The sequence below is a fragment of the Pelodiscus sinensis genome, chromosome 3 (genome assembly GCF_049634645.1).
Source record: "Pelodiscus sinensis isolate JC-2024 chromosome 3, ASM4963464v1, whole genome shotgun sequence".
Lineage (NCBI taxonomy): Eukaryota > Metazoa > Chordata > Testudines > Trionychidae > Pelodiscus > Pelodiscus sinensis.
In genome coordinates, this window is record NC_134713.1 from 134374699 (window position 1) to 134391525 (window position 16827).

The 16827-nt window shown below is 41.8% G+C and overlaps 2 protein-coding genes across 6 annotated transcripts in view; both read left to right on the forward strand.

Moving 5' to 3' along the window:
* Window positions 1-7310, forward strand: part of SPAST (spastin) — a 63061-nt gene extending 55751 nt beyond the window's left edge. For all 4 annotated transcript variants that reach the window (XM_075924924.1, XM_075924923.1, XM_075924921.1 and 1 more), the window contains one exon: window positions 1813-7310. In XM_075924924.1, the coding sequence (XP_075781039.1) occupies window positions 1813-1935 (123 nt within the window). In that variant the 3' untranslated portion in view covers window positions 1936-7310. The remainder of the gene's footprint in view (window positions 1-1812) is intronic.
* Window positions 7311-13379: 6069 nt separating this feature from the next.
* The window catches only part of SLC30A6 (solute carrier family 30 member 6), a 30276-nt gene continuing 26828 nt past the window's right edge, over window positions 13380-16827 (forward strand). The window contains exon 1 of one of the 2 annotated variants that reach the window (XM_006135220.4): window positions 13380-13532. In XM_006135220.4, the coding sequence (XP_006135282.1) occupies window positions 13461-13532 (72 nt within the window). In that variant the 5' untranslated portion in view covers window positions 13380-13460. The remainder of the gene's footprint in view (window positions 13533-16827) is intronic. The other variant, XM_006135219.4, reaches the window with a different exon arrangement.

The window sequence follows — 16827 nt, forward strand, 5'->3', positions numbered from 1 at the left end:
GAACAAATCAAAGCCCCAAGTGTACAACTACTTCCTGAAAAAGTGGAGCAAATGCATGCCCAATGCATATTGCAGGAAAGGAGTAGGGAGAAACTTAATTTCCTGTCTAGCTGTTTGTTCAGAGTTGCAGCCTTATTATTGAAGTTTTTGTAAAAGGATGAAGACCATGTAAGAGACGTGGAGTTCACCCTGATAAGGGATTCCCATAATCCTGCTATATTTGTAAGCTGATCTTTGTCTCTGTCTTTAAAGATTTGCCTCTGACAGGGTAAGCAGAAGCAGCAGGCAGAGGAGCCCAATATAAATGCAATGTATTTCATGTTTTCTGTTGATGGTACACAGCCAGCCATTAATTCTTGGATGGTGGAGTCTTTCTACACCTAGCTAAAAGCCTCATTGTCATAGGATTTGACTGTACATAAAAAAAACAAATTGCTGCAATTCCCTCAGTCCAGGGTATTTCTTTTTCTGTTGTCATTGTAGCACGTCTGGCTGCACCAGCAAACACTAGGCCCAAAGAAGTGTGGAGCTTTTGAGATCGTAATGTATGTGTTTGTGTAGGATTTGTGCTTCCCCGGAGGTCTGTATGGGTGTGATTAGTTGTGTGACCGAAGTGCTATGCTGTAACCTACCCAGGTAGATGCTGCAGGTGTGAACTAAAAAGTTCCTAGCTCTCCTTTAACAAAGTCCTTTTTAAAGAGAACTATGCTAATGCAAATGAAGAGTCTTTCAGTTTGTGTAATCCAAACTGCAGAGCAGTTTAGACAGTCTTAGTGACTTGTTGGGAGGCTTTCTCAGCCTCCCAAGGTGTGAAAGGTGTAGAAACTGTTCTTGTTCGTTTGACAATCTGGAATTTTTTCCTTGGTTATTTCACCCTTCCTTGAATTAGCTTCTCCCTCCCGGTTCTTAGCATGTAATTCTTGCATAGCCAGACTGCTCTAAGGAATCAAAAGAACAATATGCTAAAGTTACATATGAATATAATTTTGGAGAGTAAGAGTATATACTTTTGGTGCATGTCTTCTGTGGACTGGGGGCATTTTACAATAAAACACCACTGTATGAGAAGTAGGGATGTGAATGACTAGTCGACTATCCAGTAAGCAAATGCTTATCAGATAGTCAACACACTAGTCAAATAGTTGCTCCCCCCTCTCTTCTGCCTCTATCAGAAAAAGGCAGCAAGTGGGGGAAGGGGATGGGGTGCTTTAAAGCAGCAGCGCCATGTGGAGCCCAGGGCCAGACTGTGGGCTCCACAGGGCGCTGCCACTTTGAAACACTGTGCAGTGCCTGATGTTGGGCTCCCCACAGCAGCACTGCATGGGGAGTGATCCCGGGCTCTACGTGGTGTTGCCGTCATGGGGAGCACAGGGCCAGTGGGAATTGCTTGAGCCCCTGCTGGCCTGTGCTCCCTGCAGCAAATTGCATCGACTATTCGATTAGCCAATTAATCTAAATTTAACATCCCTAGTGAGAAGACATTTTAATCCTGTTATCTGTGAAAAGACAACATTATGAACAAGGTCCTCCTGCTCTGAGCACAAGTCCATCACATGCATTGACTAGCACCATCTAGTTGAATAGAAACTAGTAATATTTCACTTTTTTAGATCATAAGAGACTTAAATGTTGTCAGATTTTTTTTTAATTACTTGTGGTCTTCATTGTATTCTAATTCTATTGTAGCTACTCAAATCCAAATTTTAACAAGCATGTATATTTGTAGTGTTCTGAAAGTAAAATCCAAAGTCTTCATTTGAGTAAGCACATGGCATATTCATGGTCTTAAAATACCTTTCATTTTTTGTGTAGATGAGGAATATCAGATTGACAGATTTCACAGAGTCTTTGAAGAAGATAAAGCGCAGTTTGAGTCCTCAGACCCTGGATGCATATATTCGCTGGAACAAGGACTTTGGTGATACCACAGTTTAAAGAACTGCTGTATAAAAGTGAGGAGAAAGTATTGCTCGCAATGAGCAACTGGTACAGACTGCGGGAATGCAGCCAGAGTTTACAAGACTTCTCATACCTTTAAATATCTGCACTGGCAATTTACATTTGAAAGGAAAATTATACAATGTGGAAAGTGTTGATTAAGGCCTCCTTGCCTTTTTAGTCAGGATTTACTCGCAGGCCATGGAGGTTTAAAGCACAATAAAACCTGGGGTAAAACTTCTAGCAATCTAATCATGGTATGAACATTAATTTGTGTATTTTGCTGCCAATATAAGGTTCAGTTGTATTGATTGCTGAAAGATTTATACATATAGGGTCATCCCATCCCCCCCCATGACATTTACTTTTCCTGCTCTCCTCCTGGTAATTACTAACTTACAACTAGAACTCTGTACATTTTTTTCAATTTTTTAATATTTTATTCATACTGTGCCAAATGAGCCATTTCCCCCACAACAAGAACAGCATTGGGAATGAACATAATTTTTTTTAAGTATCCAAATAGTAACAGACCAGCTGCTTTCTATCTTGTCCTTTGTCTGGTTATAGTGTGGCTATACAATTCACAGAACAGGTTTTTTTTAAATACCTTTGGTAACAGAACAGCAAAATCCCATCAAACCAATTGAAATTATTAAAAATGTGTTAAATTAGTTACAAATTGCTACATTATGTTGTTTTTCCTCAGTGCTGTTTTTCTTTAATCCCTTTGTAAAGCTTCCTCGGTGGAATGCTAGCTTATTCTTAAGGTATGTTAACTCTTACTTGAAGCCCAACTGATTTTGGAGAGAATAAATGATGCTGTCCAACTGTAAAGTTTTAGAACTACTGTAGTATTTCTACAATGTATTAGTTTGTTTACAGTAACTAAAAGTTTAGATAAGTTTCCATTCTCGCCCTTACTTTAAGCTACAGAGGAGAGCATTAAAATAAGTGGCTAGATATTTAATACATAGCACACAGTAAATTTTTATACCTTTCATGTGCTTCGGTTTGTATACTAAGATCTGAAATAAACTCAACTGATCTGCTTTTTTTAAAAAGTAAAATCACTACATTCTTTGTGTGTGTAAAAACAAAACAACAAAAAAACACCAAAAGCTTTTTTATATTAAATGACATAATGAAGAAATTTAAACCATGACCTTTAAATACTGTAATAAAAAGAAATGAATATTTGGCCTATGCTGCATACAGTCAACATTTTGTTTACAAATTCTACTGTGGAGCTAAACTAGGATTAAAACATCCATAAGAAAATCTTTGTAGGATGGCATCAGATGCCTTCTTCAAAAAATCTACAGTAATTACAAAAACGAACCTCCCCAACTTGTGAAGATTTTGCTATAAAATAGTGCCTGGATTTTTACCATCAGTAATTTAGAAATCTGTTTATATAGCTTGTTTGTAGGTTTTCTTCTAAAATTGGAAACTTGAGTGTTTTCTATTCAGGTTGCCATCAAAATATTAACTTTTCTTATTGCTTCCAGAATAGAGCAGTCAAATCACTGAAGAGAGTTGATCTTCTAGTTTAGCTATAAAAAGAATTAACTGATGTAGGACTAGGATGCTTACAATTCTATGACAGAGCCCTCTTTTATCCATTGCACAATATCAAGAAGTATAGAATGGCGCAAGCTCTGTCTGCTGTTCAGAGACCTAAATATGATTTTTCTGTTCAGGTCTGAAGAACTGTAGAGATGGCTTAATATTACAAAAAGAATTAAAGCAATAGCAGGAGATCAGAAATAGAAGAGGCACTGTTACACTGAAATGCCCTTTAAAGAGTATAATCTGTTTGATTAAAAAACTGCAAGAGTGCAAAGGTGTGGGTGTTTTGTTTGTTTGTTCAAATATTATACATAATGAAGGTATGTGAGTTCTGTTCCTGGTCCAACTCTTGGGACAGCTTGGAAAGGTAGAAGTAGCACTATAATATTTTGATGCCTCAGTTTTCTAGAGGTTTAAAGTTCTGTTTTGTTTTGCCCTAAAATTGTGAAGCTGGGCACTTCTGGGTAATTCATTCTACCTTTGTCATAGATTTCATCGCTAAAGTTGGTTAGTACTTCTTGGTTTCCTAGTCAGACTTAAGACTCCTCATTTCTCTTTCCATGAAATTGTGTAGGCTTGTCTTAAGTACCATTTGGTGCAATAATTATTTTAGGTAAATAGTTTTTTTAAATATTTTAGTCTTTTTAATTTTCCGAGCAAAATTTTCCTTTTAGTCCATTCCTTCATGTTTCATTAGTAGTGTCAGATTTCAGAGTCACACATGAAGTGTAAAAATCATTCCTCACCTGTTAATGGAAAACACCACCTGCATGATGCAGCATTATTAGCTAGGGTCACAGAGAAACCATAAATGTTCATATGCATCAGAGAGAGAGAGAAGATTGTTATTTAATCTCTGCTGTGTAGCCAGTACAGGTCTCTGATCCCTCTTACATCCTTTTTTTGAGCTATTAGGCACTACGTTTTCTCAAAGCACAGAACTGGAAGAGGCCAGGCAGAAGTGCAGCTCAGCATTATAGCACAGTCTTGCATACTTCTCTCACTAAAAGAGTGATTTGTGAATGCTGGGAATAGGCCTGCCTTATATTCAAATCAGCCATTCCTTCTTGCTTGCACATGGACTTCATCCAGGTTCTGCATTGAGAGTTTGTGTTTAAAAAAAACAAACAAACCTAGCTTCTGTTGCTCCTGGTCAAAATCATTCTGATTAGCCAAAGTTAGCGCTGCACTACAGTAAGTGGCGTAATAGCTAAACTCTGTCAGGCATGGAATTCAATGTAGAAAATCACATGGGTGGGAGTAGGAGAATCAATTGTACGTTTTTTTTTTTTTAAATGAGGAATGGGCTCCAATCCTCCTCTGAGGATATTAATAAGAAATTAAGTGTGATTAAAGCACACTATGTAGTTTGACGGGGGAATGAAGGACTGATGTAATCTTCTCCACGGAATAGAAATAATACATTTTGTCCAGTATACAGGAACAACTATAACATCTGTTGACTCGGTTGCCAGATCCATCCTGAAGAATACAAGCTTAATTATCAAGCATTTCAAGCATTTAATGCAGGCCATCAAATTATTTTGTAACCTGTGTCAGTTGAAATTGACATTTGAGCAACTGCTATGGACTTCCTTATCCAAGTGTGAAGCAAACCTGTGTATCTATTTTGTATTCACCCACATGTCAAGGATATTTCATAATTACTCTAGCCCTATCGATGCTACAGTGCCTCAGCCGACATCTCCTTCATGTCAATGCAGTGTACGCGGGGTTCTTGGTTGTTTTCTGCTGGTCTCCCTAAATGTCATTAGCTATGTTCAAGAAAGCAGTCTTCCATTTCTCATAGTTGCACCTACCTTGAGGGTTTTACTAGCATAACTATTTTATTGAGGGTTTGAGACTTTCCACACTCCTAATAAATACAGCTATGCTGGCAAAACTTGGTAGCATAGATCATGTCTCCAACTAAATGTTATGTATTTAGTTACTCCACAATGCTTCACTTTGACACTTTGCAGATCTCTTGTGTTTCTCAGCTACGGGAATGGAAAGAATTGTCGTCTTAGTTAGGCTCCTTCCTTGTTCCCGTTGTCCAAATGCCTTTGGCATTAATGGGTGTTGGTGACCTTTGCCAAATTATATATGGGGAGAATGAAATAAAAAGGAGTGAGTAGGTAGTGGTATAACCTGTTATTGAGGTCACTGTGTCATACCCCAATGACCCTGACGCCTCAGGCAGATTGGTAACAATCTGTCACAATTGTGCCATGGTTCTGATGCTGCTTTGTTTCAAGGCAGTTGTTGGTTTCACTATAAGCTAGGTTCTCTTGAGCTGTTGAGTATTGAATGATGCTTCTTCACTTGCTTTGGTGAATTTCCATGTTTTTATTGTTTAGAGGTCTTAGGAAAGGGTATGAGCTTTTGACAGTTTTATATAGATACAAGTCAATAATGACAAGCCAACTTTTTATTGTCCCTTGCTTCCTGGCAAAGAGAGAGGATCAGCTTTTATAGTTTTCAGGTGATGTGTGCTAGGGTCTTCCTACTTCTGGAATATCCTTTGTCTGGTGTACACTGACAGCTTACATTGGTATAGCTACATTTCTCAGGGTTGCAAAAGATTAATACTCCTGACCAAATGTAGATCGTACTAGGTCAATAGAAGAATCCTCTGTTAACCAAGGTATCACCTCTCAGGACAGTGGATTACCTATTTCAATGGCAGAACCCCTCTTATCAACATAGACACTACACTTCAGTGTAGACTTTACTTATTGTAGTACAGCTGCAGCGCAGCAGCTATAGACATTCTCTTAGAATGGAAACTCACTTTACTTTGGCAATAACTATTTCCTGAGCCCAGCAGTAATTGGCAAAGTAGAAACTTTAATGGCCAAAAATCCATTGGATAGATTATATCACTGAATTTGTTTTCAGGCATGACCTTTTGATCTCCAGATTCTGAGACTTAGGAGATAACATTTTTATTTTTGCAGTAATTCTCTAAAGTGTTTCTTTAGAAGACTTTTATAATCCTGTTCTTAGAGAAGTGACTCTGAAGGAGAGGGGGAATATTTCTACCAGTAGATTGTTATATATAGCATTTATCTGTTCTCCAACACTGTGGTTGTGATGCTTCCCTTCAATTCTACGCTGCTTCTGCCTTTGTGGGAAGAAGGTAGTGGGGAGGAATCCTTTTTTAATGTAGTCTCTCACCTAATTGAAGATGTGAGATACAGGGGGGAGTTTTGGAATTTGGTCCCTCACAAGTACAAAGTTGAACCATGTCAAGAGGCCACTTTTCATAACCCAAAATTCCAAAAAGCAAAGGTGCAGACAAAACAATATCATAGTTTGCAGCAAATTTACCAGATGATTCAAACTGGAGTGAGGTTAGTTGTATTTTTGCTCTGAGAGACTCATACACAAGTGTGTCCTTTCGTGAATGTTTTGCTTTTGAAATGTTATAAACATTGCTACGGAGTATTAAGCTATGTCCTCCTGTTGGTAAAAGAAAAATGTATGTAAAAAAGCATGATGAGCAGTCACATAGCTTTAGTTTCAGTGTTGATTGCCCCACAATAAAATGTTGCTATTTGTCTTGTTTTTACTGTTTTCCTGTCTGTCAGTTTTGTTACATAAGTTGTCCAAAACTGAATCTTATTCAATTACCGCTTATAACATTTTCTGATGTAATACCAGAACATGGGGGGCATTGAGGGGAAATGTGTAAATACCTCATTTCATTTCTGTAGGACAAGACTCACTTCAAGTATTTAAAAAGTTAATGTAAACCTAAGTGCTATTTCCTAAATAAACAGTGTGCAGATATTGAATATGTGCAATTACCTCACAATTGTGCCAGATTACAAATAAAGTGGAAACTGTGATTCGGGTGACTATTTAATCCCAGTGGTCTGGGCCAACAGTTTGAAAATACAAGGGGGAAAAAAACATGCCTCAGCCCAGCTAAAGCTCCTCAGCTGACTCATCCTGAGACAAGATTCTTTCTCTCCATGGGGGGACCAAACTCATAATCAAAGATGGCAGACCAGTGGGGGAAATTGGTTATTTAGTGGAGCTAAGAGAACGTGTGATAATGCTTGGAGCAGAAGCCTGGGAATTTAAATTCATCACGCTTCCTTTCAGTGACTCTGTCTAACCCCTGGTTAAGTCATTCTAACACAATTTTGGAGGAGAATGTCTTTACCATATGTAACACAGAATGCTTTTAAAACCACCTCATTTAAGGAGTCAGGCCAATAGCTCCATGTCACATTTTTATATTTCTCATCACAGCTAGTTGTCTGCCAGTGACTTTGAATAGTCAATTTTTGTTATCCCCTGTATTTCGCTGCCTCCTTCTCTCCAACTGGCTGTTCCTTACAGAAAGGCTGTGTTTAGCTTTAAGCTCTTCAGGGTTATTTTTTTTAATATTGAGATACAAAAGCATGTGTGAGCATTGGAGGAATTTTATCTGAAATGGTCCACTAATTGCAGTCTTAAACTGTTGGTCAGCATCATCCATAGGAAATATTTTACAATAAAGATGGTTATAGGTAAAACCTTGCAAATCCAGGATATCCAGGGCTTACTTTTGCAGATGCTGATACACATTTTGTATCTAGAACCCTGTATGTTTGCAAATATCCACAGATGTAGATGGGGATCGGTAGGTTATTTTTTGGAGACACCAATTTTGTATCCATGTAGGGTTCTATGTTATGTTTGGCTTAATTCAAATGTACATAGCTCATGACTAAGTCATTCCCAAACGGTTTAAGACCATTTGGCTTTGGCTCAGAATACATAGTTTACATCAGTACATTTTAAAAGTGGGGTTGATTATCAGAATTAGGTTAGTTTCTGCTATTGCTACCATGCACAGTACCATGAGAACTTGGTGCACTGTGGAGTAACCTGGTTTGCAGTAGTTGAAGAATCAAGTACATATGCGGTGACGGGGGGGAGGTTGGTCACTGATAGCCACTGGATGTGTTTAAAGTGCTGCTAAACATCTCATTTTTGCCATATACTAGCAGAGCATGGGAGCCTTGCCTGCCTTCTCTACCGAGGAAATTGCTCGCACATTCAGCTATTTGTATTTTTTTCAGTGTGGAGTATGTACAAAAGTATTAATTAAAACAGTGATACCCTGAGCTGTTGTGTATATTGTGTGCACAGTTAACCCCTTAAGACACAGTAAATACAGCAAGATCTATTTCAAACAAGTTTGCTTGATATGATTTATTATGGTAATGTTCCGAAATAAATCGTAGTGTGAATTTCATTGAAGTGATTTGACCAAGGTCTCATAAAAAGGCTGTGGTACAGCTAGAACTAGACTCAAGGGCTGGGAGTTTCAGATGTTTCCAAATACTTTGATTTTCAGTGTGACTTGTGTTCCTCCTAGCAGCTGAACTGTCTGAAAATAATTTGTTAATGTTTCCTGTGAACACATGATATTTATACTTTATAGTGTTCCTGAACTATTCTAATTATTCTTCTGAGAATATGCAGGGGAACCTCCCTTTCTTATCTCCTCCTCCCCACAGGCTAGAGGCACTAGTTACAACTGCTCTTCCCTTCCATTCTTCTGACTGTCGAGGGGGGGAGGAGAGAGGGGAAGGAACTACAGAGAGAAGCCAGCGTGGTAAGGGCAGGAGGAATTCAAGAAGGGACCTTTGGCCATTCAAAGAATTTTCTACCGTCCTGATATGCCTTTTTCATCTCTTCCCTGACTGTTTGGCTGAACTAATCCTCTCCCTTTCTCATCTGTTTAGATTGTAAGCTCATAAGGGCAGGGGCCATTTACTCTGTTTCTGTACAGTGCCTAGCACAACGAGGTCCCATTGTTGTCTGATCCTTGGGCACCTCTGATAAATCTGCCAGGTACTTTTGAAAATCTCAGCCCTGGTCTCTGCCAATCATATGTCTTAGCTTCAATATCTTCCTTCTACCAGCAACATATTTTATATTTCCAGATATCATCCTTGTCACCTGCATGAGGCATCATGTTTTCTCAAACGTTTTGCTTGTCTTTGGGAGTTAGTAACTGTCAGGGAGGTGAAATCAATCTTTGTATATGAGGAAACTAATACTTCTGCAGCTCGTTTAAATGCCATCAGCCACATTAACAGCCTAATTTTTGCAGGAGATAAACACCCTGGATATAAAATAAAACTAAATAAAATAAATGATGAGCAGAAATCACAACCAGCAGAGATCTGGATAAGTATCATCTATGTTGTTTATCCCTTCTTCCTTTGTTCCTTTCTGACTTGCCCTGTTGGTTTTGATTGGCAAGGAAGACAGCAGCTAGAGTCAGTGCCTAAACTGCCTCCCCTAAAATGCTGCATAGTTTTTTTTCTGTTTTAGATATGCACAAAGGAAATTTCAATGGAAAAAAAACCCCTCTGTGGTATGCCACACCCATCTCCTAGATTTTAAGTAAAGGTCTGTGAAAATGTCTCTTCCATCTATATTAGACACAAGTTCTAGAATGATGTGGATAGGGCATTAGGGATATAAAATTCCATTTAATCTGTTAACTGATTTAAACAGAAGGGTGGGGTAGGGGCCACTCCAGCCTACCTGGGCAGGGGCTGCTTTAGTCCAGCCACAGCAGCCCCTACCTCTGGTAGCGGGGGCTGCTTCAGCCTGAGGTAGGGAGTTTCTGCTGGCCCTGTGCAGGGGGCCTGGTGAGAGCAGCCCTCTGCCCATGGTGGCTCCCAGAGCTACTAGTTAGCGAGTAATGGTTAAGCATCACACAGTAAGGTTATGTCTACACTGGAAGCTTCTTGTGCAAGAACTCTTCCACAAGAGAGTGTCTACCCTGTCTTGCTTTTGCGCAAGAGCATCCGTGGCAGTGTAGATGCTCTCTTCCGCAAGAAAGCTCTGATGGCCATTTTAACCATAGGGACTCCTTGAGCAAGAAATTCATGTTGCCTGTCTACACTGCCCTCTTCTGAAAGAGCTCTTGCGCAAGCAAGCTTATTCCTTGTGGGGAGAGGAATAACTCTTCCATAAGAAGCCCTGTTTACAACACTATACTGTAAATTTACTTATGGAAGAATACTTGTGCAGGGCAGACAGCTGGCAAGTTTTTGTGGAAGAACAGCTGTTCTTCCTCAAGAAGCTGCCAGTGTAGACGGAGCCTTAGGGTGATGCTTACCAGTTACCTGTTCACATCCCTATATATGGCACAGATTTTTTTTCCATACAAGTCACGTGTAGGAATGTGTAGGGATCAACAAATATGTGGCTGGGGGGATCCAGTGGATATAGTATACTTAGATTTCCAGAAAGCCTTTGACAAGGTCCCTCATCAAACGTTCTTAAGTAAAGTAAGCTGTCATGGGATAAGAGGGAAGGTTTGTTTTTGGATTGATAACTGGTTAAAAGACAGGAACCACCAGCTAGGAATAAATGGTAAGTTTTCCAAGTGGAGAGAGGTAACTAGGGTCTGTGCTAGGATGCATCCTATTCAACTTATTTATAAATGATCTAGAGAAAGGGGTTAACAATAAGGTGGCAAAATTTGCAGGTAATACCAAACTGCTCAAGACCGTTAAGACCAAAGCAGACTGAAGAGCTTCAAAAAGATCTCACCAAGCTAAGGGATTGGGCAACAAAATGGCAAATGAAATTTAATGTTGATAAATGTAAAGTAATGCACATTAGAAAACATCCCAACTGTATATCCAATATGATGGGGACTAATTTGGCTACAACTACTCGAGAGAGATTTTGGAATCATTGTGGATAGTTCTCTGAAAACATCCACTCAATGTGCAGTGGCAGTCAAAAAAGCAAATAGAATGTTAGCATTCATTACGAAAGGGATAGAGAATAAGACAGAAAATATCTTATTGCCTCTATATAAAACCATGGTACGCCTACATCTTGAATATTGCATGCAGAAGTGGTCGCCTCATCTCAAAAAAGATATATTGGTATTGGAAAAGGTTCAGAAAAGGGCAAAAAAACCTAGGGATTTGAAAAGACTTGGGCTATTCTGCTTAGAAAAGAGGAGAGTAAGGGGGGGGCGGGATATGATAGAGGTCTATAAAATGATCGGTGTGGAAAGAGTGAATAAGGAAAAGTTATTTACTTATTCCCACAATATAAGAACTAGGGGTCACCAAATAAATGTAATAGGCAGCAGGTTTAAAACAAAAGAAAGTTCTTCTTCACACAGTGCACAGTCAACCTGTGGAATGTCTTGCCAGAGGATGTGGTGAAGGCTAGAACTTTAACAAAGTTCAAAAGAGAGCTAGATGGATTCATGGAGGTTAGGTCCATCAATAGCTATAAGCCAGGATGGGTAGGAACGGTCGCCCTAGCCTCTGTTTCTCTGGAGGTGGGTGATGGGAGGGATGAAATGAGGATTACCTGTTGTGATCCCTTCCCCTGGGACATCTGGTATTGACCACAGTCAGTCAGCAGACAGGATATGGGGTTAGATGGACCTGTGGTCTGACCCAGTATGGCCGTTATGTTCTAATGGCCATACAGCATCAGACCAATGATCCATTTAGCATAGTATCCTGTCTTCCAGCAGTGCCCAATGCTAGATGCTTCACAAGAAAGGAACAGAACAGGGCCATTATCCTAACTTCTGGCAGACAGAGGCTTATGGGATTCAAACCATGGGGCTGCATCCCTGACCATTTTGCTGATACCCATCAATAGACCTGTACTCCATGAATTTATCTAATTCTTTGAGCTCATTTATAATTTTGGCCTTTACAATGGCCCCTGGCAATGAGTTTCAGAGGTAGAGTCTGTGTTGTATGCAGTAGTTCTTCGTTTTGTTTTAAACCTGCTGCCTATTAATTTCATTAGGAGATCCCTGGTTCTTGTGTTATAAGGTGTAAGTCACACTTCATTATTCACTTTCTCTACACATTTCATGATTTTAAAGACCTCTATTGTATCCCTTATCTATTTTCCAAGCTGAAAAGTACTAGCCTTTTTAATCTCTCCTGGTAGTGAAGCTATTTCATACCTTTAATGCAGCAGTGGAGAACCCTTTTTGGGGTGGGAGCCACTAACCCCCAAAGATATCAGCTGAAGACCCCACAAAAGTGAGAAGAACCCCCTACCCCCAACCTTAACTGATGCACCACCCAGAGCAAAGCCTCTGGGGCTTGCCCAGCTGTGGCTGCTCTTCCTTCCCGTTTCTCAGCTCCCCACTTCAGGAAGGGGTTCTGGGTCTTGCCCAGCTCTGGCCACCCCTTCCCTTAGATCCCACATGCCTCCTTAACTGCTAAGGAGGTGTTGCTGGCAGCTGTGCCTGCAAGATGCTGCTGCTTGTTGCAGCCACCCTAAATAAGGAAGGGACTGGTTAGTGGGAGAAGCTGGCTCCACCACTCTTTACCGTTTTGTCACCCGATCTTGTAAGACCCTTCGTAGCTCTTCTTTGTACGTAACTATTTTGATTTTGCATTTGCAAATTTTGCTTCCTCATTATTTACTCTTTTTCCCAGATCATTTATGAATAAGTTGAACAGGACAGCTCTGTTATCTCGCCTCCCTCCCCCCTTTGAGAAACGCCTGCCTTCTCTTTGAAATCTGTGTAGCAGCAGGTGGAAGCACATAAGACACCATCTCACAATCAGTGACACATTTTTCACACTCGTGACTGTGGTGGAGCCTTGCAGGAAATCACAGAGCGGACACAGGCAGGCTCTATGCAGGCTCCAGCCCACGTGCCTAGAGAAGAACCCCCCCCCCAGGGCCGGGCCTACAACCACGCCCAACCTAGGAGCGCGCTGATTGGTCCGGGCCGCCGCCGCTTCCTAGCTCTGGTAGGAAAGCACGGGGTGAGGGACGCATGCGCATTTACCGCTTCCTCGGGCGAACGTGGCGGCAGTCTCTGCTCCGTCCCTCCGAGCGTAGTGGCGTCACTTCCGGTCCCGGCGCCAACAAGTGAAAAGGGACGTTGCTCCTCCTCCTCCTTTTTTTTTTCACCATGGCAACTCATGGGTCTGCCTCTTCCGGCCCCGGGGAGGGTGGGATTCGCTAGTTCCGGTGCCGGGAGGGGGAATAACATGGTGAGTCGCCCCCAGTGAGGGGGGGATCAGGGGGTTGCCGTGGCTACCGAGCGCGGGGGAGGGGGCAGCAGCGCTGGGAGGCTGCTGAGGGCCCATAGAGCTGCCTGGCTCCGCTCCCCGGCGCTCAGGGCTTGGTGCCCCCCCTCCCGCCGCCACAGTGGTACCTGCCCGTGTCTGCGCTGCTGCTGCCTGAGCGGGGTCCGCGCCCATGGCACAGGTGTGGGGCAGGCACGTGTCCCAGCCATGGCCTGAGGGGTGGGGCCAGCTTGTCGGAAGTTTTAGGTGTCGACCAGGCCTGTCTCACTGAATGAACCAGGGGCTTTTCCTGCTCCGCCACTGCTAAACAGAAGCCAGTTCCTTAAGGCACCAGCCAGCGCAAGGGAGCGCCCCCCCCCCCCCATTAATTGTTAGTGTGTAGTGTTTGTAGAGGGTCTCCCTCCCAGTAGTCTTGCTTAGGACCCCCAATGGGTTAGCAATGGCACTGTCTGCATACACTGGAAGCCATCATTGGGTGGCCTACTGAGTCCTGGTAAAGCCAACCCTGGTGGATTGCTAGATGTTGGGTGACAAGGAATATGGAAAGTGTGTGACTGCTGGGGAAGGAAAGAGGAAGCTGGAGGCTGCCTAGGCTCCAGCTGTGGTCCTGTGTTAATGGTTTGTCATGGATTTACAAGTAGAGCTGTTTATTCTGAAGCCTGACAACTTGCCACTCAGTCTTTATAAGCTACGGAGTTATGCTTCACACTCCAACCAGAGGAAGAAGATAAATTCTATTAAGTACGGCTCTAGCTCCCTCATCAGTTGGACTTGAATCTTCCCTCTGAAACCGTTTTCTTCCAGTTGAACTACAGAAGTAGTTCACCTGAGAGGGAAAATAGCTACTAAAACGAAGGCAGAATAGTGTTTATGTGCTGGATCTGGACGAGAAATTCAGGAACCCCAAAAGATGTGAGGTTTTTGTAGAAGAGTTCTTACCCCATATTCCTACACCATTAGTGGGGTGAATCCCTGGAGCCATGAACTGCAGGTGGGATGGGAGGAACCTAGCTCCTCTTCTCCTTCTCAACTCCCCAGTCTAGGTCAGGGGTTCTTGCAAGAAATATTTTGGTAGCTTCAAAGTGAGGCCACTAGCTCTTGCTAGTGGCTATATTGGTACTTTTTCCTAAAATATTTAACTTTAGGCAAACATATGCACAATTACACATCCAAACCATTGTAATTTTCATGGGTTTAATTTTTGCAGCTTTAATAATAAAAATAATGCTGCAAGAAGTGATATGTCAGTGTGTATTAATACTGTCACTTTTCACAGTACAAATCAGCTACTTGCCAAGCTGTGAAAAGTGATATTAACAAACATACTATTATAACTTTTCACAGCCTCCTAGATAGCTAGTAAGTCTGCTGTGAAAAAGTGATACTTGCATGTTTGTAATATCACTTCTCTCTACAAATCCCAGGACGAATTTAGCCCTGGTTTGGGGGGGTGGAGGGAGTTGGAGGAGGAAGCGGAGGCCAGGAGATTGATGTGGAGCCAGGAGAGTCAGTGGGAACCAGGAGTTATGGAGGTGCAGTGAATTATGTAACAAATATGGAGAAGCCAGGAGGTAATATACACGGTAGAGATGCGAACGACTAGTTGACTATCCAATAAGCAAATGTTTATCAGATAAGTTGACTAATCACTTCTTTCCTCTACCCCCTTCCCCCGCCTTGCTGCCTCTATCCAAGTCAGCAAGAGGGAGGGAGGTGAGGATGGGGTGTTTCAAAGTGGCAGCACCGTGTGGAGCCCAGGGCCAGACCCTGGGCTCCACATGGTGCTGCTGCTTTGAAATGACGTGTGCAACCCGGAGCCAGCTGGGGACTCCCCTGCTGACCCTGGGCTCCATGCGGCGCTGCCACTTTGAAATGCTGTGAGGAGCCTGACGCTGGGCTCCCTGCAGCATTTCAAAGTGGCAGCACCGCATGGAGCTTGGGGTTATCCAGGGACTGCTTGAGTCCCTTGCTGGCTCCATGCTTTCTGCAGCGCTTTCGCCTGTGGGCTGTTGGTACACTTCAAAGGTGCAGTGCCCTTATTGACTAATTGAATGTCCATGCAAATTGCATCAACAATTTGATTAGCTGATTAATCTAAATTTAACATCCCTAATATACAATGCTAACAACACAGTAACATTCCATCTTGATACACAATCCATCAGCAACCATGAATGGTATCTGAAAAATTTTATCATACCCATATTTCACCAGTGCGGAAATCCCATTACAGACTTGTTTGCCACCAATACTGAATCTTATTCCTCATTGAGTCATGCAACTGGGATCCTTACAGGACAGGATATCTCTTGTATGCCACAGGGTAAGGGTTTCACGTATGCATTTCCACAGATTCCCCCAACACTAAGAATAATACAGAAAATCAGATGAGATGAAGCCACTGATCATCCTGATTGTTCCTTATTAGTGGAGACAATTGTGGTTAACATTAGCTCAGAATGTCTATGCAGCCTCGGATGGCACTTCCAGATAGTGTAGATGTAATAACAGAATAGCATAATTCATCTAGATGTGGAATTGCTGCACCTGATATCCTGTATGTTGACTTGTTGTGTGGTATGATTGTTCACTGCTAGTTCCAAGAAATTTGAGTATAAGGCAGAATGCTCTCCATGAGGAAAATATCTTCACCTAAATAGAAAAGATTTTCAGTTTGGGCAGCCTATTGTGTCCATGACTCATTGAAGACCCTGTACCTAAAACTTTGCATTACATTTAGGCTTGGAGAATTCTATTTTTATTTAGTTTTACAGTTTTAATGCACAATATCAATGTTTATTTTTATCAATTTTAAGTTTTCAGAGTTGTGGAATATTATGGCTTTTAAGCACTTTTTGTCAGATGAAATTTTCACAGTTGCAGGAAATTTGGAGTTGAGGATCCAGACAATGAGAGAGGGATTAGCTAGCAGGTTGAGAGAATATTTTCTTTATTCAGACTTGTACATTCTAAATTGAGAAATTGATTAGGAATTGAAAAAGCAGGAAATTTTTTCTCTCTTCTAGTCTGTGAAAACCAGTTGGGAAAGGCTGAGATTTGCTAATTCTAATACAGGTGGGCCTTCCATGGTCCCAGCATCGTTGGGACCTGAGCGGTCCGGAACCATGGACTTTGCTGGACCAGGGGAGGTCAAGGCTTCCCTCTCAGCTATCAGTTCTCTCTGCTGCTGGCCCTGCTGCTTCCGGCCCTGCTGGGGCTGTGTTCCCACCTGGAGCTGCGCCTGTGCTCCCCACCACAC